Source organism: Cynocephalus volans, chromosome 8 (genome assembly GCF_027409185.1).
Source record: "Cynocephalus volans isolate mCynVol1 chromosome 8, mCynVol1.pri, whole genome shotgun sequence".
Classification (NCBI taxonomy): Eukaryota; Metazoa; Chordata; class Mammalia; order Dermoptera; family Cynocephalidae; genus Cynocephalus; species Cynocephalus volans.
In genome coordinates, this window is record NC_084467.1 from 6,622,507 (window position 1) to 6,647,925 (window position 25,419).

The 25,419-nt window shown below is 37.5% G+C and overlaps 1 protein-coding gene across 3 annotated transcripts in view; it reads right to left on the bottom strand.

Moving 5' to 3' along the window:
- The window catches only part of RERE (arginine-glutamic acid dipeptide repeats), a 397,225-nt gene that overhangs the window by 199,893 nt on the left and 171,913 nt on the right, over positions 1-25,419 (bottom strand). For 2 of the 3 annotated variants that reach the window (XM_063107115.1, XM_063107114.1), the window contains exons 3-4: positions 24,225-24,295; positions 15,544-15,669 (exon numbers count right to left, since the gene is read on the bottom strand). In XM_063107115.1, coding sequence (XP_062963185.1) covers positions 15,544-15,669; positions 24,225-24,295 — 197 coding nt within the window. The remainder of the gene's footprint in view (positions 1-15,543; positions 15,670-24,224; positions 24,296-25,419) is intronic. The other variant, XM_063107116.1, reaches the window with a different exon arrangement.

The following is a 25,419-nucleotide window of genomic DNA, read 5'->3' on the forward strand; positions in this document are numbered from 1 at the left end:
GTACAACACTTGGCAATGCCAATGTGAAGTATTACATTTATAGTGAAGACATTTTATGGTACTTCCTTTCTCAATGAAAAAGGTCCAAGAAATAAAGATTTGAAAACACAAACAAAATTCAACAAAGTCACAATTTCATTCTTATAAACTTGTCTTTAAAACCCTCCCTATGACTTTCACCTTCCATGCATTTACACTCAAGATACAAGGGGCTCACACTAGTTCCAAACCAGTAAAAAGGAACCTTTATAACATCATCTTTGCAGAGTTCTCCTACCACATCTATCCTAGGAGAATCAAATTTAATCATATTTGCATGAAGATAATCCATGCTAGTTTAAGAGGACAAACTGTAATTCAATTCATAAATTTTGTTTTAAGTCATTGAAACATAAATACATATAAAATCTGTTGAAAATGTTCTGTTTTACGAACAGTAACCATATATTCTCATATCATTCCACTCTGACTTTGATATTCTTAGCATGTTTTCCCATATGAGATATGTGGTAGTTCTCCTAATCCCCAGAAATGGCTAAAACCCCAAGGAGGTCATTACTACTCAGGAACTGGACTGCACTGTGGGTCTGATTCTCTGCTGACTGCTTTCAGACATGTCCAACTGCGGCACGGATTGCTGGTTGCCTACTCAACCTACACTCTCTTTGTTTTCCTTACCAAGAGAACTCCTATATACTGAAACACAGCCAAAAACAACTCCTCGGCCTCCCTTGAAGATGGGGAGGACTATGTGAAGCAAAGCCGTTAGGTAGGACTACTGGAAAAGCTAGAACAAGCCTACCTTAGCTTTTGCCAGTGTGCCCCCTCCTTCGGCTGCCTGGCTGTGATAAAGGACCAGTGCCCCTCAGACCACCACAAAAAAATAGTTTTATAAAACACAATCACATTTTGTGGCAATGTCAAACGGCTAGAATAGATTCTGAACAGTTACTTTTAGTTCCTATACTTATCTCATGGTGAACTGGTACCAAACAGTTCAGTCCAGGAGCATGATTTGAATAACACTGGCCTGGAGCATGGACCTGAGAGCTGCATCTGCAGCAGCCATCTGTGACCATGACGACACCTTGAGAAGGAAGCCATACACTGAGAACACCACAGTAGACAGTAGGACTATAGACACTCTACCGAGACAGGGAACACCTTGTGTTTTATATGAGAACATAGATGTTTATCTTAAACCATATACAGCCAATCTTAACAACAACTGACACTCAACATTTGTATAACGCTGCAAAATTTTCAAAGCACTCTTACTGCTTTTTCTTCTCACATGAGAACCCTACAAAATAAGCAGGATGAGTATTATCTCGATTTGACAGCTATGGAAACTAATGTCCTAGAAGGTTAAGCAGCTTGTCTCAAGTAACACAGCTAGCAAGAACTGAAAACAGAAGCCAGCTGGATACTCTTTACACAAGGACAATCTACCTGTCAGTGATGTGAAATTACCTAATCACGATCATATACAATATAAATGATCAGAGGTATGTACTCAAATTACAGAAGGTGTGTATGCCACTGGGTAGGAAGATACAACAAAAATGCCATAGTCAACTAGTGAGGCCAAAATCAGATTTAATGGCAACAGTGAGTGTACTGCATTTTACAGCAGTAACAAAGCATTTGTGAAAAGGAGATGGAGGGGCAGGAATCATAGGCAACTTTAATAATAATTTAACCAGCAATGTAGCAAGTGAACTAAGAGCAAGTAACACATATCACATTAGGTTAGATTGTAACACAAACGCTTAAACCCTAGTCTCAAATAAAATTTGAAACAGTAATGTTGGATCTAGGTACAAATAATCTGTCAATAAGTAATAATGTTTCTTAAAAACAGTTTGGACAATAATGTCATGGTTAATAATAACATCCTATCCTTTGACATAAATATGACTCTGAGAACCACTACCAATGAGATGAGTTCCAAACCATTCTGTCAACGTTGAAGAAAGGTTGGCACAGAGCAACTCCCACTCACTCCCAGAATGCCCTTGTGAGCAAAAGCAAATTATTAAAAGGCTGCTGGTTTGGATCACCAGTAAAAGGGAAAGTTAACGGGATTTCACCTCTCATTGTTTTCATTAGTAGTTAAAATAGCAAGTACTTAACCATTTAATTTGTACTAATGCTAATTTTTAAATAGACATTTGAATTCTTTTTCTTTTCTTTTTTTTTAGAGGGGGTGGGAGGGCGCACGTGGGAGGGCCCTATCCTGTACGGGGATTCAAACCTTTGACCAGAATTCATGTTGCCTCTTATCAAACAGATCTCTAAAATGAACCAAAACGATAAGCCAATGGGAAGAAAAATATATAGAATTGGAAAACTGGATGACAAAAAGAAATCAGTGTGTTAAAATTCCATGACTAAAAGATTTAGATAGGAATTTATCTTGCAATGTTGCTAAGAAACCTGTCATAGGTTACTGCCAGAGGGAAAGACTTGTGGCTGCAGCACAGGCTTCTGCGATCAGATTCAGAGCCATGTTATCAAGTGCACACACAGGAGACAAGATTTGATATGGACAGTAATCAAGTCTACAAAGCAAGGGAATTTCAATTAATTTTTTAAGTAAACCTCACTGGTTTTTTTTTTTTTGTTTTAATTATCAATCCTGTTGACAGTTTTCTAGGCCATCTTCTAGAAGAACCCATTCCTCTGTTTGACTAACTGCCTGGTCGTCAGCAGTCACTGTAAGGGGAACTATACTTCCTTAAGAAACAGCAGGAAGGTATTATTCCATTGAAGCAGAAAATAAGACCAATGGTTGTCTAGGACTCAACCCTTCTGCCTTTCTCACCAATCTCTCTCTCTCTCTCTTTTCAGATAATGCAATATGCTCAGAAGAATTCCAACTGCATTTAAGGCAGCTTAATAAAACAAGCTGAAAACCTCAGATGTGTTCTCCAAATTATCGTGACAGGACACAAGAGTGCATTCTAAAGACTTCCTCACTGGGATTATAAAGTGTATAGTGAACCAGCCAGCCTTCTGTAATGCCAACTCTCTTTCACTCCCAGACAATCACCTGTCCTTTACTTACTCATTCAACCGAAATGGAATGGATAGGAACACAGGAGCCATGAATCTGGTAAACAGGAAACAAATGACTCACAATACACTGCAAAAAGCAGCACAATAAAAGAACAGACCAGGAGGAAAGGCAGCACAGAAGAGAAAGTAATTGACTATCTGTGGGAAGACAAGACTGCCTCCAGGAGGTGACAGGTGGGACCTGAAAGGCATTCCCAGCCCTCTAGCACAGGCAGCATCCAGGAGCTGGGTGGATGGGGTGCCGTGTTCAGAAGTAGCACGGCTCTCTCCACCCACTCTTTCCTCCAGGAGCTGGCCTGAGCCTGCTCCTCCCAGGAGAGCTCCACCACACACCACGCCCCCTCCATGGCTGCACAGCAACCACTTCCAGTGCTCCCTTACTAGAAGTCAACCACATGGATTTCAAAGACCTCTCTCTCTTCACTAATCTCCCTTCCCTCTCAACCCTCAAACTAGAGAAAATGATTCTTAAATTTGATCAGTTTTTCAGGAAAGCACAAATGTGATTTTATACTGTTCTGTAGCCTTACCTCATGGTTTTGCTAGAGACTAACATCTCCTAACAAGGCTTTGTCCAGCTGACTGTGCTTATTCCTGAAGCTGAATCAGAAAATCCTTCATAAATAGTACTATCTCCACCAAAAGAATATAAATATATCACACTGCCAATTTGAAAACACTGAAGGAAAGAGTCTTACTCTTCTCACACAGACCACAGAAGGGCAGAAGGTTTCAAACTTCATGCAGCAAATAACCAAATTCCAGGTGTGCTGGTGCAACTGACAAGTCCAATTATGATTCCACATGACAGGACCCCCTACATGACTTCTCCCAGCCTGGTGGATAGTGGCAAAGGATTTCCCTCCAATGCTCTTCCCTCTCTTCATTCCCTAGCCTTCATGTTACACCGGGATGAATTACATTACTAGCACCCAAACAACCAGTGGTAGTTTCTTTTTTCCCTTCCTGAAGCTCATGAGATGGGCTGCTTTTCTTTTGTAATTGGTTGGCTGACGCCATACCAGCCACCTAACAAATTAACATCCCCACCCCATCTATAATTAAAAGCTACAAAACAAAAGCAAGCCCAACTTCTTGTACAATTTCCTTCATAAGAGAAGAATATAAAGCTCAGTGTATGTTAATCAATGTGTCAGGTTAATGTAATATGCCAAATGCATTTGGATGTTTGCTAAGGCTATCACTACCCTGTTAACCATCTGCCCAGAGCCGCAAAAGAGAAAAAACCAAGTTAAAAAAAAAAAAAAAAAAAAAAAAAAAAAGCATATATGTTCCCAAAACTACACAGCCATTTAGGCAAAAGTAAATCACAAATCTATTCCAGAGCATTGCAAAATGGAAGGGAATTATCCAAAGGGATTCACCAGCCTACTGACTAATTTTAATACAAAATACCTCACAATCTCCCTATGCCACTGACAATTCACCAGCTAAGGCAAATCCCAGATAACGAAACATTGTAAGAAGAGCTCTTTTTGATAATTTAGTGAGTGAGTATTGATTCCTGTTTTCAGCAGAAGGAAAGAGTGTTATCTTCAGCCTTACAGCTCAGTGACAACATCAGGGAATTTAATCACAGTGCTTTTCCTGCCATGCAATCCTTAAACTGTCACCTATGATTGTCATTCCTCATCCATTTCTAGAGAACCCCTGGGCCAAAGGATGTGTCTTCCCTACTTAACCTACAGTAACCACAGTAGCATTTCAAGTTCTACAGATTAAACACATCTACTGTCAATTCTCATTTGCCAGCTGGTTTTCTTTTAAATAATTTTCATGATCCATCAGATATCTTTGTGCATTCCCATCTTGTTTGTTAAAAAATCTGCTCGATATCTTAAGAGCAGATTGATAATCACAATGGTAACTGTGCCAGTCTCTGGACATCTGTAGATATTTCAGATATATCCAAGACAATGCTACTAACAAAAGGAAAAGACAGGGGAAGCAGTATAGATATCAATTGCTATTTCCCCAATCCAACATGAGAAAGTCAAAAAGTCCCCCAATATTCAGGGAAAATTAACCAAATATTAAACTTAGCAGTAATACTACTTCAAGAGTATTCCGGCACCTTTAAATACTAGAAAAATGTCCAAACCAAAAAAAATTTTTAGACTGAAAACAAGCTAATGATTTCTCATTCAAGTACAAATCAAACTGCTCTCATTCCTGACAGAATGTTCTGCACTCCGGTTACACTACCCTAAAATTCCACTACAGTCATTCAACTTTCCCTTTGTTGCTGTGGAAACTAATCCCACCCTCCATGGACTGTATGAGAGTGGGAGGTAGGGGCAGCCATTTCTGCTGCCAATTTGCATGGAGACGCTATTTCCAAGCATCATGATCATTTGGATCAAGGTACAGTAATCCGAAATGCTTTCATGTCCGAGGCCACTACCACACACACATCTTCTATTATAGGGCACCAAAGACATTTGACAACTGCCTTTTCAGGTCCTTCTGCCTTTCCATCTACACTATAAATTGTTACAAGGCCCTTGGGATGGTACAGCAGCACGCTCCATTAGAATCAGGCATCAAGGGGAAACTTCACTGACTGAGGCTGCAACCAAGGGCAGCAGCCTCATGACGACAGCATATCCCTCTTGTGTGGCAATCACTTTTCTGTTGTAAAAGCACAGTAAGCTTCTAATAGAGATCCAAAAGGCCAAAAATCAGCATTAAAGGCCAGACGAAAGGAAATAAAAAGCAAAACATAATAAAACAGCTTCATGCTATGTTAGCTGGAAACTTAATGTACATATGTATGTACTGTATATGTTTTATGACTTCCAGAAGCCCAAAAGAATTCCAACAACTCAAAAAAAAAAAGAAAAAAGAATCGAACTTGGGCTATATATTGATGTTAACTCGCTAAAACTACAGCCAGTAATACTTTTTTTTTTTTTTTTTTTTTTTTTGTCCTTTTTCGTGACCGGCACTCAGCCAGTGAGTGAGTGCACGGGCCAGTCCTATATAGGATCCGAACCCGCGGCGGGAGCGTCGCAGCGCTCCCAGCACCGCACTCTACCAAGTGCGCCACGGGCTCGGCCCCAGCCAGTAATACTTTTGCTTCCACGCCTTACTCCTTTTCATGGGAGGTGGAAGACAAGGTGGAGAGACACCCAACAGTCACTTCCTTCTAAAATATAAACTTATACACTTTAGGTTTGTCTGGCTAGACTGGCCAATCTCTCCCTTGACTGTATTAAATGCTATACTTTATGTTGATGGTCCCATGCAATCACATTTAAAGTACTCCTTTAATAAAAATAATCCTTCTTCACCTGATTTAAAAAAAAAAACATAATATGCTTTTTTTCTGTCTTGTAAATGAAACAAACTATTAATTCAATGGTTAAGGAGCAACTTCTCAGAGCCAAGTACTATGCCAGGTACTATGAACAAAAAGATGAACAAACACAGCCCCTTCTCCTAATCTAGCCAAGAGGACAGATATAGATAAGGGTGTGTCAAAAAGTGCATGGAAAAATTGAATTAAAAGATAATATGAATCTTTCCATGAGCTTTTTGAAGTACCCTAGGTAAAGGAGCCAGGGACTGATGGGGGGGATACTGGCTGGCTGTCTCTCTCAGAGAGGAGCAAGAGATGGGGGGAGAGTGGGGGGAAGAGCTAGTTTTTATTTTCATTTCAACATGAAACTTACAATTTTAAACATATTCATTTTTTGTATTACATATTTTACAACTTCATGAACATAATTCAGGGTTACAAGATTTTGACTCTAAGTTTACACAATATCAAATAATTAAGTAGTACTACTATAATTATCACAAACTAGTAAGATGAACTCAACATGCCACTGGCGCATTTGTAGGTAAAGGCAAAGTTACTTCCTGGCAAGCTATACGGATAAACTGATAAGAGATACACTGATAGAAATTTCTCAGTGATAACAATGAAAATAAAGAAAAGTGATAGAAGAATTAAGTCATCAAAAGAAATCCAGTAGTCTACACACGCCATATACCACCCCAACCCCCAATAACCTGGGTCATAAGCAGTCACTAACGAGTTCATGTCACAAGTGGTTATCTTATTTCAGAGAAACATCACCACCCATCCTATTAAATTAACATTGGTACTTAGGATTTTATTGGGTTTTGTAATTTGGTTTGAAAATAATTTATAAATTGCCTTTTACAGCTATATTAGAGATATGAGCACACAGATTATACCTAATTTCTGTGTTGAGGAAGGCAGGATAACAGGTAATATGGGAAATCCAGAAAAACAAATTTTTTTTAATCCGAAAATATACTTGAGTTTGATAAACCTAAGAGATTCTGGAACTGCATCCTAAATTCTACAACCTGCAAAGGACAGGATGAGTTCTGCTTTCACACCAGGCACTGGGGTGGAGAGCAGACCTCACTTGCTAGAGATGGCTGCCCATCAGAATCTCTTGGGCCTGACTCCAGAACTACTGAATCAGTATTCTGGTTTCACAAGTGAAGAAACTGAGGCTCAGAGAGATTAAGTCACTTGATTGCACCACTAGTAAATGTCACCAACATGACTCAAACCAATACCGTGATTTCAACAGTAAAAAAGGTGTGGTTTTCAACCATCTCCATTACCTGGGGAAAGGGTATATAAACAGTTCTTTGTACTATTCTTCCAAATTCTCTGTAAGTTTAAATTTTTCAAATAAAAAGTTAAAAAACAAAATGGCTAACAGGCTGAGACATGTTAAGAGGTGGTAGTGAAATAGGAAATGGAAGAGGATGAGACACTTTGAGAGGCCTCTGAGGAAGGGTGGAGAGAAAGGACTCGCCATCTCCTCACAGGGCAGGCTGCGTGGTTCTCAACCTTGTTTTGTTGTAGGGGAAGAGGAGGTCCCAGGCCACAGGAAGCCAGGGGGTAAAGAAAAAGTAATGAAAAAATGTCTATGTATCCACAAGGGGAGGATACAGAAGTCAGGGTCCTTCTGTATTTTGCTAGATTACAAGCTCAAATTAGCATTTAGGAACTTGCCAGAAAACCTGTTTATGTTTATGGAGAAATGCATTCTGAGGTCCAAACAACTGATCACACTACAATTTTAACTCTTCCATTACTAATAAGACACTCATTTCTGTGCTTAACTATAAGGCAGAGTTTTAACATTGCTTCCAGAAAATCCGTGAAGCTCAGAATTGAGGTGCATCTTATGGAACAAAGAAGAATCTCTCAAAAGGTGGTTGCCCCTCATATGCTGATAGTTTTCTGTAATACAAATGAATCTCCCAGGAAATCTCTTCTATGATTTTTTTCACAAATCCTTTTAACACTGTCAGTCAATACAACAACATCTCTAAATAATTTTAGTAAATAAAATCTACCGCTATACCCTTTAAAAACATGGCAAATCAATTCTTTCCCAATTTATTTTAAATAGGTAACTAAAAAAAGTGATCAGGTAGATTGACCTATATTACTAGCAGCAGGAAGTAAATTTGCTTTAAGCATTAAATATTGAACTTTTACATTACATAGGTGAAGCTAGTAGCCAAGTATTTCCCAGGTGAATACAACATGATATGGTTGGAATTGGACATTTAAAGTAATTTAGCAATATCTGCTGACAGAAGAGAGAGAGGTGGGCCAGGTCAAAACACCTTTTCTATTCAGTGATCAAAATAAAGGAAAAGTCAGTCTTATATTCTTTGCTCTACAAAATTTGATGTAATTGTGGCCCTAAGTGACCTTTCAGTACTCCCAAATACATGGATATTATGAAATTCCTCTGCAAAGCGTTTATACTAATCTTATTAATCAAGCTACATTTTAAATATAAGTTTCTGTTTTCAAGATTTAAGAATTCTACTGCTTTTATTTACCTAGGTGTCATCTTGAAAATTTCAAGATCAAGACAGATTCTGATTTTTTAAAATTTCTCAATCTATGTTCCAGGAATTTAAGTGAAAGAGAAGACTATAACTGAAATTAACTAATGAATAGGAGAGTCTAATATACATACTTTTTTAAATGACCGAGGAGAAGATATCTGGGAAACTCCAGAGAACAGTTAAATCTTCAAGCAGTTTCAACTCCTCTTTTCACAAATGTTTTGATTGCTTTAGCCATTAAGTCTTAATCAAGCTGACAAATACGCCTTTTTCCTTTCATCATAAGAATTTCAATGGGATGGAGCCAGAAAAGCCAGGGGTTGGGGGCGGAATAGTGTAACTCTAAATCTCCTGAAATGATGAAAATATGCACACTTCTGTCCCTTTTAGACAGTATGTTTCTTGAAAACAGGTTGCCAGTTCCTAAAAAAAGGACACAAAAGATATTCACAGACCGAAAATCTAAAATTTTCTACTCTCACATTTTCTTTTGCTTTTTTTTTGGGGGGGGGGGGGGGGGGCGGGTAAGCTGGATTTTCAGTTAGAGAATACAAAAAGAGAAAAGAATACATTCATTTTTTTAAAAGGGCAGGGGGCAAGTACCTGACATTCAATCAAACTGTACAACATGAGATCAAAGATAAAAACAAAGAAATGCCAACTTCCAGGCGTGTCTTTCCACTGTGTGGAATTTCTAAAGACTCTGAAAAAGGATTAACTTTACGTGTATTACTTACATTTCACTCCAAGCCTTAGAAAAATTTGGTACCATTGGGAAAGAGTGTCATCTCTTCTTCCACTGAAGGCCATGACATTTATAGGAGACTTTTTTGAGAGGGGTGGCTGGCCAGCACAAGGATCCAAACCCTTGATGTTGATGTTATACGGCAGCACTCTATCCAACTGAGCTAACCGGTCAGCTCCCCCTTTTTGGGGGAGAGTGGGGTAGAATAAAAGATATTGCCACCAAAAGTACTATGGTATCCTAAATTGGCAGGTAACACTAAAAACAAAGTTAGGCTAAACAAAATTGTTAAGCTTTCTTCCATGGGCTAAAATACTGGCAATTCTATCGATAAAACTAATTCTAGAGAACTTGTAAAGCCAGGAAGCTCCACATATTTGTTTAGATATTTTTCAGTCAAATAGTATGAAACACCCCTAAAAAAGGCAGGGCTGAAAGGACTAACAGTGCCTCTAAGTAATAAAGGGCAATGCAAAGAAGAAAGAAGAGGAAACTCAGTAAAACTTGGAAAAGACCATTAAGTATAATATAGACCAATGGTAATAAACCACCTGCTTAAATTGTAGACAGTTATAAAAGCATAGGGTTATTGAAATCTGCATTCTGAAAATGTGGTCTGACGCCCTCTTTTGGAAAAAGGAAGATGAACATAGTAGAAAGACTTAAGAACAAATTAGCTGACAATTAGCTTTTATAGGAGAGCAGGGTCCGGAAACAACTGTTCCTGGGGAAAGAAATCCATCTGGAAGCAAGGTTCCTGTTCTCTGATGCTAGAATTGGTCATCCTCTGCAATATGGGTCATTTGAGTATTTAAGAATTTTTACAACTTACTACATTAAAATTCAACAGCTAGTAATCATCTTTCATTTAGGTTAGCTAGACTAATCCTAGCATTTGTATTAGCAATTCTTCTGAAAATCCAGGCATTTTAGCACCTTTCACTATAATAAAATGTAAAAGGCAGTACCTCTCATGATCATTCCCAGTAATTATTTTTGGTATACTTAATGTTAATTGTGGAAGCCACATTATATTTTGAAAAAGCAGTATAGCCTCAGAAACTCCTATGGAGCTAAACAAGCCACCAGATTAGAGTTCTTTCTAAGCAACAAGTAGGTAACAAATAGTAAATTTCACTTCTAAAACAGCATTTTATAATAAATTTTTAATTATTAAATGGTACCAAAGTCTAAAGTATGAAAAGTACTAGTGTTAGAAATGATACCTAATAATGATATATGCCTTACTTAAGCAAAAAATAATAGTTTCAACACGAGTTTGACATATAGTCACAAAAGTTTATATTAGTTAAACTAGCATGGACAACTTTAAGAACATCACTCATAGACTGAGAAAAGTCGCAGGGGACAATGGAAAGACACCAACACAAACCTGAGCAGCCCCTCAACAAGCAGGGGACTTGAAGAAAGTGAAGCCTACTGCTGTACACTAGCTTCCAGCTCTGTGTAACTGGAACAGTTCTGTCTAGATTGGTGGAGTAGATTTACTCCAAGGGAAATGCAAACCCCAAATTCTTAAATACAAAGTTTTACTTGAAGCAAAAAAAAAAGAGGGAAGTACTATACTACAAACTACTCATCTTTCAAATGTATATATGCTATTAAGATGAATAAAAAGAAAATTCATAGTAGCTGTGGTCACTCATTTTTTAAACAAAATGACACTAAGGATATAACCACCACCATTGCTAACAGGAAAACAGAATTTGCTGACACTTAAATAAGGGTTCTCACACCATACTAGCCATACTAACACCACTGTCCACTTATTCAAGTTAAGGGCCAACCTGTGTAACTTTCAGTGGCAAAAGCCACTCTTTCAAGTGAATGAACCACAGGTTAGCACAGGAACTCTCCAGTAAAGTGGAGGCAAAGGTGGGCTTGACTACGGGGACAGCCCAGGAAGCACAGAAGTCAGCCATAAGGACAATGGAGAGGATCCAGCTTAGGGTGAGTTCTCCAGACTGAAACCTCCGTCCTGCCACTCACAAAAGGCAAGATTTTTAGGCAAATGGGAACCTTCTCAGCAAAATGGAATAAATCTCACTGATTATTGCAGAGATTAAATAGATTAAGCTATGTGAAAAGAGAAGCAGAGTACCTGAGCAAAGTGAATGCTCAATGTTAGTTTACTTCCTTAACAAACAGTGAGCTGATTTGAGGTTTTAAATGACCCACCGCAGTGCCTATACAGAGCAGAAGTTCTTGATCTTACATTTTTTAATTATTTTCAGCAATTTAAGAATTTATTGATTAGCATCCATGGTCAAAAATTATAAAACCTCTTTCCAGAAAAATGTACATACATATAAAACTTTCCAAGCAATTTCAGGAAGTTCACATACCCTCTTAAACTGAAAGAGACCAACTAGTGGCCTGTGGACCTCAGATTAAGAATATCAAGAAAACTAACAAATGACTTAGAACCAGAATTTGTATACATCAAAAATCTTATGGGATATCAGATAATGTTTTATGTATGCTTATTAGATGCTTTGTGCTAAAAACCTTAATGAATTATTTCATTTAATTTTCGCAAAAACCCTTTGAGAAAACTACCGGTTAGAAAGGTTAATTAATGTGTTCTATGTTACACAGAAACATGTTAAAACGAAAAAAGTTTCCTAAAGGAAAATGCACCCCCCCCCAAAAAAAGGTTAAAAAAAATTTACTGAAATAAAATTGCTCGAATCACTATTATAGTTCTGTCTTAATTATGGGACTTAAATACATAAAATGACACGGCTAAAAAAAATTAAAAAGCTACATAACTATATACCGTAAACTATACCTTGACCTCCTAGAGGACAGGTTTAGCCAACCTGAACCCTGGCCTACAGAGCCACATCCATGACAATGTAAATACACATGCCCCTTGAAATGTATGCACCTTTTCCTCTTTGACTAGAGCCTCTGTCTGCTGCCATGTAATTTCTATTGAAATCAGCTGAGGGAAGGGCAAGCATCTCTGAGCAGTCTAGGGAAGATCTGGGCAATGTCATCTTTGCTTTCTTACCTCCCCCATTACTCACCGCCCCCACTCCCACCAGTAAACACAGTACTTTTTGCTAGAAAATATCCATGCTAACGGATTCTTGGTAACAAGTAAAAATGTTGCCTCTCCAGCACACATACAAAAATGAACAAATAAGTTAAAAATTTATAAAATTAAATCTGATGAGTTTATGCCATCATTAGTGTAGAAACACAGATCACATATAGTGCCTGAATATGCAAAGAAAGTTAAATTATGATGCAATCAATGCTATCCTATAAAAACTAAATTAACAAAAATAGTCTATTAAGGAAGACATCTGGTGTATCATGGCAAGAAATGTTAATGATATTGTCTGCAACCCTGTAATCAATTTTTTCTCCCAGCAACTCTCCCATTACACTGTATTAGATCTGTGTGCCTGTAGAATTTATGAGAGCTCTGCACTTGGGGGGTGGGGGGCACTTTGCCAACTGGATCCGATTCAGATGACTTTGGCAACACAAAGCACCATTAAAGAACAATCAATAGTTAGCTTTATGCAGCATCATCTTGAATGAAAGAAGATTTATCATCTTACTACAGAATCCTCTCAAACCTACATAGGATGGTATCTGAGTGTGCTCCACCAAACATGAACTTGTTTAATTCCTCAGTGGACACGAATATTTCTACTGCTAAATAATACATACTGGTCATTACTTATTCTAATATAAAAACTTTACTGAAAGTCAATGTTAGTACAGGCAAGATATAAAATCCATGCAGAAAATCCTGGTCAGTGAATACTATGGTAAATAGCTAATAATGACACTCACATTGATTAGAAAATAAAGCAAGGAAATATCAGCCTGAAAGATAAAACCTGTTTCTTAAGTAAAAATGGAAACAAGATAGTAATTGGTAAAGGCTGAAGCTTTAGAAGTAGGTAGTCAAATTGAGAACTCTACTAATTTGTCCCTTAAGATGTCAATATATCTTTCCAGGGATTAATATTAGACTTTTATCCATTACACTGGGTTCTACCTTCCATTGTGAATGGTTATTATTTCAAGAATTCCAAGGCTGCCATAATGTGAACACTTTTTCTGGTCTAATTCTTGAGTAATTACACCAGCAATTATATAAACGTGCTATCGTTGCGACAATTACTCCTGATTTTGTTCAAATTATTAACATCCTATCTTCACTGTCTTGGTCCTCGTCCTCTTCATCTTATCATAGACAACAGCCCTAGCCTCCTAATTAGAACTTTCCCCAGCCTTCCCCATTCTACAATGCATAGTGCTGCCCAGTGAATCTTCTTAAGCAGCGGTTTGCAAGTCAGCTTGCCTGGAATAAAAAAGCCTGCAAAAGCTCTCTACTGCCTATCACACAAAAATCTTGGGTTTGTTTTTGTTTGTTTGTTTGAAGCTGGCCAGTATGGGGAATCTGAACCCTTGACCTTGGTGTTACAGCACCACATTCTAACCAACTGAGCTAACTGGCCAGCCCAAGCCCAACACAAAATCTTAAATTGTCTAACCTTTAAGATCCTCTGTGTTCTGACCGCATTTCATATCTCCACCTCTGCCTCCTGAGACCCACTAACCTGTGCTCTTCAGTGGTGTCCTGTGGGTCATCTTCTCACAACTCCAGGACTCACCAGGCTCATTGCCTAAGCTGGTTATAGGGACCAGTTGACATGTACACCTAGAAGCCTCCACTCTATCTATCCACATCTTACTGATGTGTCAAAAACACACCCAGCTCCTTGAAACCTACCTGCCTTCACAAAAGTTCCCCAAGTGCTATAGCCCACCTGGAGCACTTTCTTTTCTTAGTCCCAAGATATTAATATCCTACACTGCTGTTCACAGTATTTTGTATCGTTTGTATTGTGTGTGTATGTTTACATGTGTGTGAGAAAGAGAGTGACAGAGAGAGAGAGAGCCGTACCCACGCGCATGCTATTCTCTTATATTCTTTTCTAATTCAATACAAACTGGAGCCCCACATTCAGATTATACTTCTTGAGTGATTAACAGCAGCCTTGGGTATCCAGTAGTCATTCAGAACAATAAACACCTGTCTTTCAGAAAATGTTATCATTAAATCCTCCTAAAGGAAGGAAAGGAAGACGTGTACACACAGCTTTCATAAAAAGGGAGATGTACTACACAGAAATAACCCTTAGGGTCACCAGCCCTGGGCCCCTGTGTTCTACAGGATATATATAGCACTACAGTCACTTTCATCCTGCTGCATCTCACACATTCCTCATCATCACCAGGAAACAGAGAAATTACCAGGTACAGCTGTGAGAAGTACAGCTACACTTCAACCCAATCCTTTTGAAGTGCTTATTCTATATCTACCATTGCAGAAAGGCCTCTCTATTTCTGAACAATATTCTGCAAAACTTCACCTGAAAGGACAGCACCCAAAATGGTTTAGATTCAAGGGCCATGAGTCCCAATGGGCCTGAGGAAATGCACATTCCACACCTGGACTCAAACTTACCCCCTTTTTTCCCCATTTCAGTTGCCAACATCCATACTCGCTGCTGATTGCCAGCTCCTGCTCCTTGCAGCAGCCCAGCATGCTCTCTGCTGGTGCCAAAATACCCTTCCACCAAACCCCGCTAACTTCTGGAACTGTCCTAGAGGGGTAAGGCAAGTCCCGTATTTTGCTTCCTCTGTGCATGTACTTGTTACTCCTTTAAAAACACATATAATACAGCACATTTTTAAAGGGGCTCTGGGGAGGGAGGTAATATTCCTATTTTATACCCTATGGGATATAAAATACTGATAGCTTTTAAAAACGGGATTCTCCTTACCCCTACAGGCCCTCTCCCGGCTTCAGAAAGATGTTGTGGTGGCTGTGATGCCACCGGCAGAGAGCATGCTGGGGGGTCACACAAAGCAGGAGTTGGAGATCTGCAACAGGCCTGGGAGTTGTGGACCTAAAAAAGAAAACAGTTTTAAGTTAGCGTGCCCAATGCCCCCTCATACCCTGGTTATTAGGGGCACTCAGCACACAAGTAGGTATCTGTAAAATCCTTTAGCAGATGGCCTCTGAAATGTCAGATAATTTATCTGTTCTACCACTAAAGTTAACCTTTTGGTATTAATCAAGCTGTTTCCTCATTTCAGTATGAACAAACATATGACCCTTCTGGCTCCACACTTAAATCTAGGTCCTGTCACAAAGCAGTATGGTGTGTGCCCCTCAAAATAACCAAGTTAAGATGTGACACAGTGCCAAAGCATAGTTAACAGTGGCATGCTTTGCTTATAATAAAAACAAAAAGTTCAGTGGTGTCAGATAAACACAACAGCAAAATGAACCACAAGTGGACAAACTGAGCTTTCAGAAGAGTTTCTAATAAGAGATGTTAGAGACACTAACACATGTACTTAATAAGGAAACTAACAAGGCATTAGGGCAGCCCAAAGAAAGACTCTGCCATTTTCTCAAAGTCCTAATTTAATTTTGTAAAGCCTAAGGCAAGGTAAATACACAAAGTCCTAAAAACAGAAAACCACAGCATTCAAATGAGTTTTAATTTTCTCAAAATGCCCATAACGTGAGTATAATGAACAGGCATAGAGCATAAAGTTCAAGAAAGACATTATTTCTTTTTATGGGCGAAACCAGTTTAATATGTAATCATCACATGTCTTTTTTTAAAGAAACTCTGAAACATTTAAAACCAGGAAAAAAAGACTGGAGATCAACTTCTGAAAGCCAGCAGAGCCCTTATAAATACCAAGAAAGATACCTCAGGTAAGAGTTTGGATATGTTCTCTTTCAAATAGTCCAGACAGCACTTAACATTTTTAAAAAACTAACCAATCCAATTTTATGTGGTTTTAAAAGAACTAAAAAAATCCATAAAACCCAAATACTTATGTGAGAACTTCTGTTGTTGAAGTTATTTAAAAATTACAGATAAGCAAACTTTTTAATATTAAATCATTATTAGGGTATCCTCTTCCATATATAATTCCTTTTGAGAAGCAAAGAATCATTTTCTAACAACTTTCTGTATAACAAGATTTTAAGATACTCCTTATTAAATACTGTATTTGTGTGCGTATTTTAAATCCTCCCCAAAAGACAAGTACCAGGAAAATAAGCTAATACTGGGAATGTCTTTATCATGATCATTTTCTTTACTTTTCTTTCTCCGCAGATTTTTGTCCTGAGTACATCCTGGGCTCTGCACAGTAAACTTACTGTGCAGTCAGTCTCTGATTCTCATGACCTCAGTGACAAATGCAAAAGAGATCTAGTGGTAGTACCAAGACCTTTTCCACCACATACCTCCCTCCTCCCCTACCAGCATTGCAAATTACACAAAGATTCAATTGTGTACTTGAATGTACAGTATATTCAATATTTTCTCCCATAAACATCAAAGTAAAAATGAATTTCTGGTTAATCTCTTGCATTAGGAATTCAATTAACCAGACCACACATATCCTTATTCATTCAAATTAAGGGTTTTAAATAAAAAACACCTAGTAAAGCTTTTCTAAGCACTTTGGCATTATTTTAAATATGCAAGTAATTCAAGTAATTATTAAACATTTTAAGCATTATAAAAGGCACTTTTCAAAACATATCATTGTTCTTATGAATGAATCAGGAAATGATGACAGTCTCAGTTTCCCTAATTTTTTTTTAATGGGTTTTCTTGGAATATTTTGAGATGGTTCTTAATACAAATATCCACATATACATATGAATTACAAATTTCCACTTCAAAGAAATCAAGGTTGAACAAGACTTTACCAACATTCTTGCACAGCAGATCTCTGCAAATATCAGATTGTCTCAAAATTTCTTAAGGTCCTTTAAAAAAAATTAGAATACCTAGAGTTTTCACACTGAAAACATGTCACATATAGATAACTAGTAAATAACATTTTTGATAAATATTTTATGGAAATACATATAATCAAGCAAAAGTTGTTCGATTTCTTAAATAGTGTCCTAAAACCCAATTAAGTTAGGAGAAAATGAGTTACCCAACCTCACAGTAATCGTGAACCATTAAAACTTTAAATCCCAAGTGGCCCATCCTGACTGTCAGCCTATATTAGTGAAAACAGGACTACTGAGAAGCTGAGTATAAGGGGGCCAATAAGATGCCCAGAGATTATTTATTCCCAAAGCCTTATTTTGATTTCCTCTTATGTGAATACCACTCTGTCCATTTATAAATTGACATCCATATCACGTAAAAAGGGTGTGGTGGTTCAAAAAAACTTTCAACATCATTTCTCCATAAAGGGGTGGTACATCTTGCCTCTTAAAGGATAAAATAAAATTATAAAGTTCAAAATTTACATGTGAAAAGGACATTGTAAGAACAGCCTTTATTTTAAGTGAAAAAAGAGTGTGGCCTCCAGAAGAGTATTCTAACACCAAATTGGTAAAACATATTCTTTGCTTTAGAAATAACTGTATATGTGAACAGTACAATCACACTGATGCACTCACTCCTGACAGGTAAGAGCAACTAAACTAAAAGGATTAAGCCCTTTGAAAGAATTATTTCAACTGTATATTCCATTACCTCTTTAAGTAATACTTATGTCAGCACTCTATAAACTCAAAACACTGGCTAACAAACTTTAAGGTTGTTACTTCATTATCCAACACTACACACAAGTCACAAAGCTATAACGGGGTGGTACAGATCTTTATATAGGGTACAAAGCAAGAGAGTAAAGAGATGAAACTACAAAAGAAATAACCAATTCTGCAGGCCTAACTAGGGGGACTGTCAAAAATAAAAAGAGAAAAAACTGATGTTTCACACAGAAACAAATCATCATACCATAAGGCATTTTTCATAACAGTTGGCCTTTTCTGAGATGTTTGACATCTAGACTAAGCCTTCATTCATCTTTGCTAAAAGTCAGTCGTATAGAAAATTCAAAATAATATAATGATGACAAAAAAATCTTTTGACTTTAACTACATTCATTTAAACTCTCGAAGAAATCAAGAAACTGGGTTTTAAAATATTTTAAAAGGAAGATTGCTATTATTTAAATACATAAAATACTACACCCTGTAGGCTAACCAAAGGTAAGTGAGCAGACTTCTTTAATGTAATAGAGAGAAGGTTAATTTGCAGTTAATGCACGCATTGTATCAAACTACTACTACAATTTTTGAGAACTTATCCATTAAATCTTTTCCACTGACATGTTTGTTACTTCATTCAATATTTAATAAATATTTACTGTGGACAATTATAGCCAGACAATGTGCTAGCACACGGTATACTTCAGTGAAACAGATGTGGTATCTGTTGTTACGAAGCGTAAACCAAGAGTGCCAAATAAACATCAACATCAGTCTGTGTGATTCTATGGGGCCCCCCGCCCTAGATATTTTACTGGCATGCTCTTTTAATCTAAAAACAACCTAAGGTTGGTGTTTTATATCCCAGCTTCATAGGTAAATAAAGCAAAATTAAGAGGATTAAGCACCTTGCCCAAGGTCATGACAGAAAGACAGCAACTGATGGAAGGAGGATGTGATGAACCTAGACAACCTGATGTCAAAGTCCAAGCTTTGACCAAGGATCAGAGAGAAATTCCAAATGTTTTTCTGCCAGCTGCTCACATTTGACAATAAAGCAATGAGAGGGATATGGTATTAAATCATGAATAACTTGACCCCCACATTCATGAGAGTAATGGAGATGTGCTGTCCTCAAGGTAAGTAGTGGTATGCATCCTCAGCTATTCCACATTCACAAAAGCATCTAGAGTGTATGCTATCAGGGACGTAAATGATAAAAAAAAAAAAGCACTCTCTTCATGCCGAGCCATAAGAAAACATTGAGCCCAACTGATAGTCAACTAGAAACACCATAAGATCCCTAATGACATATCCCCCCAACTCTAAAGAATCTCTAGACTAGGTTTAATTTTAAGGACAATTTTGCCAGTTTTAACAAACCAATCAGGAACCAAAATGAATCAATGGCATTTACCCAAAATGGTACCTGAAATAATTCCATATCCTACCTAGGAACTCACGTGGTATAAGTAACAGCTAAAAACCTATAATTACATTAAATCTAGAAAATGAAAATCATGATTTCTTCAATTGTATGGATAATGGCAACTCAGGAATCCACACAGAATTCCCATGTGGTATATTAATGGAATGGCTTTGATTATTTATCTGTGAATAAAGAATTAGGGAGGAACTACTACAGGGAACTTCTTGGTATTATAATGAATGAAAATTACTAATTTTAGTGACACTGTTAGCGTTATTAGACTCCTGATTATTTCTAGGCAGCAAGTTATCTCTATGATGCTTAAGGCCTGAGTTTCTATAAAAATAAAATTTTATTGTTTTTAGTAAAAGCAAGAAAGAAACTTTCCATTTAAAAGAAAAAGTAAATGGCTTTCTCCTCATCAGTCTTATTCAGAATGTTCTCCAAAGATGACTGACATCCAATAATGCCATAAGTTGTCTGTCCAACAGAATCTAAAATCACTGAGGAAAAGAACAATGTTTTATATTTCTTCAGTCCCCTTTACTGAAGTTCAACAAAGAACACAGAGTAGGCTTTCAATAAATGGCTGCTGAAGGCACTGATTATATTCCAAAACGTTCCTAGCTGCACTCTGTGATATAATGCTACTTGATGATACTGATGCATTCAGGAACAAAACCTTCAAAGCAAACCAAGTCTCACAGTGCCTATAAAAAGCTATGAGAGGGCAGCAGAAGGAAGAGCTGAAGATGTTACACCAGGCACTTTCAGCTGAAATTAATGGAGATCCACTCCAGCCAGCCCAAGTAAAGAGGCCTTTACGCAGAGGGAACAACAGGACAGTCTAAGAATCCGGGGGAAGAACATCAGTACAGCCAGCCTCTGGAGAGCTCTAGGAAGAGATGGCTGTGTGCTCGCACTTCCTCTGGCAGTCTCCTGTCCTGCCCCAGTACTACATCAGTCCTCTGCTGTTCTTGGTCTCCTACCCCAGCATGTCAGCCTGCCTGTGAGGGCCCCAACCTCACTCTCTATAAAAGGCAGTTCTTGATTCACCCTTTCAGCTTTGGCCCTCTGCTGACTGCCTTAGTCTCTCAGTTTTCCAATTCTAAATTCTAAAAAAGAAATTTGGTGCAAATATCTTTTCATGCCAGGCCACAAAGATCAGGGATTACCATTCCATATTACTATTCCTTCAAAAAGATAAAGATTTTGCCAGCTGTTTTATCATTTAGTTCAGAAAACTACAGTGGCACAAAGCTGCCTTAAATGATGATCCTCCTTCCTTGCTGCTCCTACGCAAACAACTGTCCATAGTTCTAACTTACCTCTCCTGCTAGCTGAGCCTCTGCTTTTGTACTTGTTCCACTGATATTTGGTACATGTATTCAAACAGAACTAGATCTCCCAGTTTACAAATAAGCCCAATCAAATGAATACTTCCTAAGAGAATGTAAGCTTCCTGACAGAACACACAATTCATTTCCCTTGAAAATGCTACCTTTAAAAACCTCAGCTCAGTTAGGAACTTAATTACTTTGCACTTTCATAGCCTCCACCTACCCCTGTAAAAGTGTAGGCTCTAAATATATCTACCGGTGTGGAATGGTAGTGGCCATGTGTGTTTTGATGGTTAAATGTTAATAAAGCAGAAGCCATGGACCCTAATTCCCATAGGCAAGATCACCACCTAACCTATCATCCAAACCCAACATTTTTGAGAGCAAAAGGGGAAACTTTTAATATAAGTTTGGCAGAACAAAAGATGTGAATCAGGACACAGAGATATGTTCTATATCAAGGACTCAGATTCTAGGAGAATATAATAGCAGAGCCTAGAAGACAACCCAGGTCCTCACATAAAATCCAAAGACTCTCCTCTTTATCGCACACAGAAGTAGTTCATGAAATGTTACACAGGGCCCTCACTTCAATAAATTGGCATTATGACTGGTGGTAAATGTCACCTCGTCCCCACTTCTCAACTCATTACCTTTTGCTGTCTTTACAATATAATCTTACCTAATATGAATCATAAAGGGCATTCACCCAGTTCTTTTTACAGTCCCCAAATATACCTTATTCTCAAAAAACCACCATTGTAAAATAATTAATTCTCATTTATGGTGTAAACAAAGAAACTCATCTCTCAGTTATAGTCCCAAAACAACTTTTTATTTTATGATAGCTAAAAAGATAAAATATATAATTACTCAACATTTCAAAGCTCTTGGATTTTTGTTTTTGTTTTCATTGCTCCACTTGCCATGTTATGTTCTGTGGGCAAAATCAAATCCAATTTCTTCTTCTTAAAATCTTGCAGAGAAACAAAGCATATTTCCTTCTTCTCCTCTTTCCCCTTATAGCTTAAGTAAACTGGAGCAGATAAAAATCTTGATTATTCTCATCTATTTGGTTATCTTTTAATAAGCATAAGAGAACCAAGGAAAGAAGAAAGTGAAAATAACTACATTTCTTCCTTGAGCAAATATTTCATCATCCCTTATTCTTATACAATTATAAGAACCTCAAACAGAAACGTAAGAAATAGCAGTGATTTAGAAAAAGGTATCTAAACATATCAAAACCCCCCCATTGTTTTTGCAAACAGCTTTAATGTGTTGTACCAAACCAATACTGACAACAGAAGCTCCAGCTTTTATTGCTGTTAATACCCTGAGCAATTACTGTAACTCAGCAGGCACCTCTGCCCAGAACAGCAACTATCACAATGTAATCAGCATTTCATAAGGGATGCTGTTCAAACATGAAGGCACCTGCTAATGTGTAAAAACTGTACAAAAGGGGCTCAGAATCCAATTGGTAAAATAAAAATCTTTAAAAAAAGAAAAATCTCTGTGATTCTATTCCACAGCTATAAATTTTCCACAACGCACTGGTATTTGGTTTAGTAAAATTCACATGCGAAGACAATGAGCAGTGAAAGAGCAGTAGCAGCTGCCACTACCAAAATAAAACTCTTCAGGAAACGAGTCCACCACCCACATTTTCAGGTGTCAGTGCAGTATCTGTAAAAAAAAAATCTTGAGAAGGAAAGATATAATAAGTAGCAAAGACTTCTAAAAATGGCAAAAACTCATAATGACACAAAAACTGAATAGAAAGCATTTGATTTATAAGATTAAACTAGAAGGCTGCCTCAAAACACAATACAAAACATCCAGGGTAGTTAAAAGCAGCCTACCAAGAATAAATAAATCTTAGAAGTAAACTGCACATTTGACTTTCTTTTAAAACAATAAGCATATAATAACTTATTCAATAACCTTTCATAAAGAAAAATTAATCACACGAAACTTTTTAACTAGCTAAATTAGAACATACTAATTTGACGCTTTGGGTCATTAAAAATGACAAAAAACAAAAGAGATGCAGCTACAGATCTTTTCAGATTACCTTTCTTTATATTGAAGTATCATATATGATGTATGTCAGAACACAATCATTGTCTAATTATGAAGGATTCTGGAAGTAAGGGCATTCACAGACACTGATATACATCTCTACAAAGCTAAAAAATTAGGATTTCTCTACACCTAAGAGTGTAGTAGACAGTGGTTCACAACCTTCTAGTACAGGGATCCCTTCTCAAGATCAAAATGTTTCAAAAGATTCCTAAATAATTCTACTTTGATAGTAGTTCACATGTCAGTTGTTTAAGGAAAATATATCATAAACAGTGATAATTACGTATTGTTCTTAAATAATGAGTTTTTTAAATCGCAACGGCATACTAATACATTTGAAAAATAGTTGTACAGACATGTGTGAGGTGTATTTATTTATATAAGACTGAGAATGTCTATCTGCAGACCTTTGCAAAATCTCTACAGACATCCAGGGATCCAAAGCCCAAAGCGTGGGAACCACTGCTCTAAAAACAAGAGATTTCATAGTGGGCAATATCAACACTTATGCACTTAGGCAAAGTTTTTCATGAGAAAGTATAGTAGCTACACCATGCCTGAGCCAGATTTCCTTTTCCCCAACCTCTATCTCTCGGAGTCCCAATAAACAAATTCAAGATACACTCCATGCCCACCAAAATATCAAAGGAAATTACAGTTTTCCACCTGAAACCACTTTCTGGCTCATTTATATTGTTTTTCCTACTCATCACCAATTCCTACATTTACTTTACTTCAGACTCTTAACAATGGCTTTGAAGAAACAAACGACTTCAGATACTCAAGGGAATCTCTGAAATTTCAAAACAGCTACTAAAGAAATAAAGTCTTCAGAGACATTGTTTACAATATGACATTACAACAGTAAGTGTTACAAAACTGAAAAGATGAAACTAGTAACTGCCTCATTTCAGTGCTACCGTCATGCCGAAGTCAGTACTCAGCAGGTGAGCTGGCTGGCATGTCAAGAGTGATGGCGAAACAATCAAAAGAAACAGCCAGTGGCACTGGAAAGGAGGAGGAACAGAGTAGAACGAACAGCACATTTAAAATGCTTACCAGTTTGAAGTCTTGAATGCTACAGATGAAATACGGTGTGTTTGGCCTCCGACTCTCGATATACACACAGTCTTTAAAAGAAAAAGAAATTTTAAAACAATGGCATTTACCTTTAAGGGAACAAAGACAAGGCCCGTAAAGCCACTGCATAAACAAACAAATGACAAAGCACATATCTTTTACAGTAAATTTTTTCCAAAGGTGATATTAAATTACAAATAACTTTAAGCTAAAGGAAAACAGCCCTTTGGCTGTTTTTGACCACTTTTCTAATAATTTAAAGAAACTGATAAAGCCTAAATTATTTTCTTCAAGGTCCCTGGCCGGGCGGGGGGTGGGGGGTGGGGGTGGGGGTGGTGCAGATACCATGGGATTATCTATATTCAGATGAAAAGGTTTCGACAAAAGAAATGACTTGCTCAGATTACAAGCTAAGGCAAAATCTGAGATGGCTCATTCAGATTCAAGTGGTCTTCAAAAAGTTCATCAAAAATTGAAATTATCTTTTAATTCTATTTTTCCATGAACCTTTTGAAGTACCCTCAGATGCTCCTGTGTCTTCACAAAGAGAACTGGCTTTGCAAAGGGCTACTTTATTTCCAATCAATATTTTGTGAAGAAATAAATGAAATATGCAAATAAGACTAGCTTGGACGAACTGTTGCAACGACCTTTTCACCTAAACCAAGAAATGCCCTCTATCTCTTGTAGATAATCTGCTACTAGAGATTAACCTACATACATTTTATATTCTACTTGTAAAGAAAACCAAGGCAGCCAATCAGAGAGAGAATGAAGTAAAACAAATTACATTTTCTTCAGGGAAGAAGAGAGCTTTCTTAAATTATATCTGACATGGCAGTGGTCAGATAATTATTTTTGGTGATTTCAACAGCTGGAGTCTAAAAGGTTGCTTCTTTAAATGGCATGTTAGGGCTGGCCAGTTAGCTCAGTTAGAGCACAGGGTTGTAACACCAAGGTCAAGAGTTAGGATCCCTGTATCCGCAGCCACCAGCATAAAACAAATGCTGTTTATTTTATCCTTCCTCATGGCCCTTCAAAATGAATATGTCTTAGAGTTAATAACTCAGGTGCTTGACAATATAGGCAAATTCCTCATGTCATACATGTTAAGAGCCAAGAAGCAGCAATTTGGAGTCATCCATCCAGTGGATGGTCCAGTCCTACTATGAAC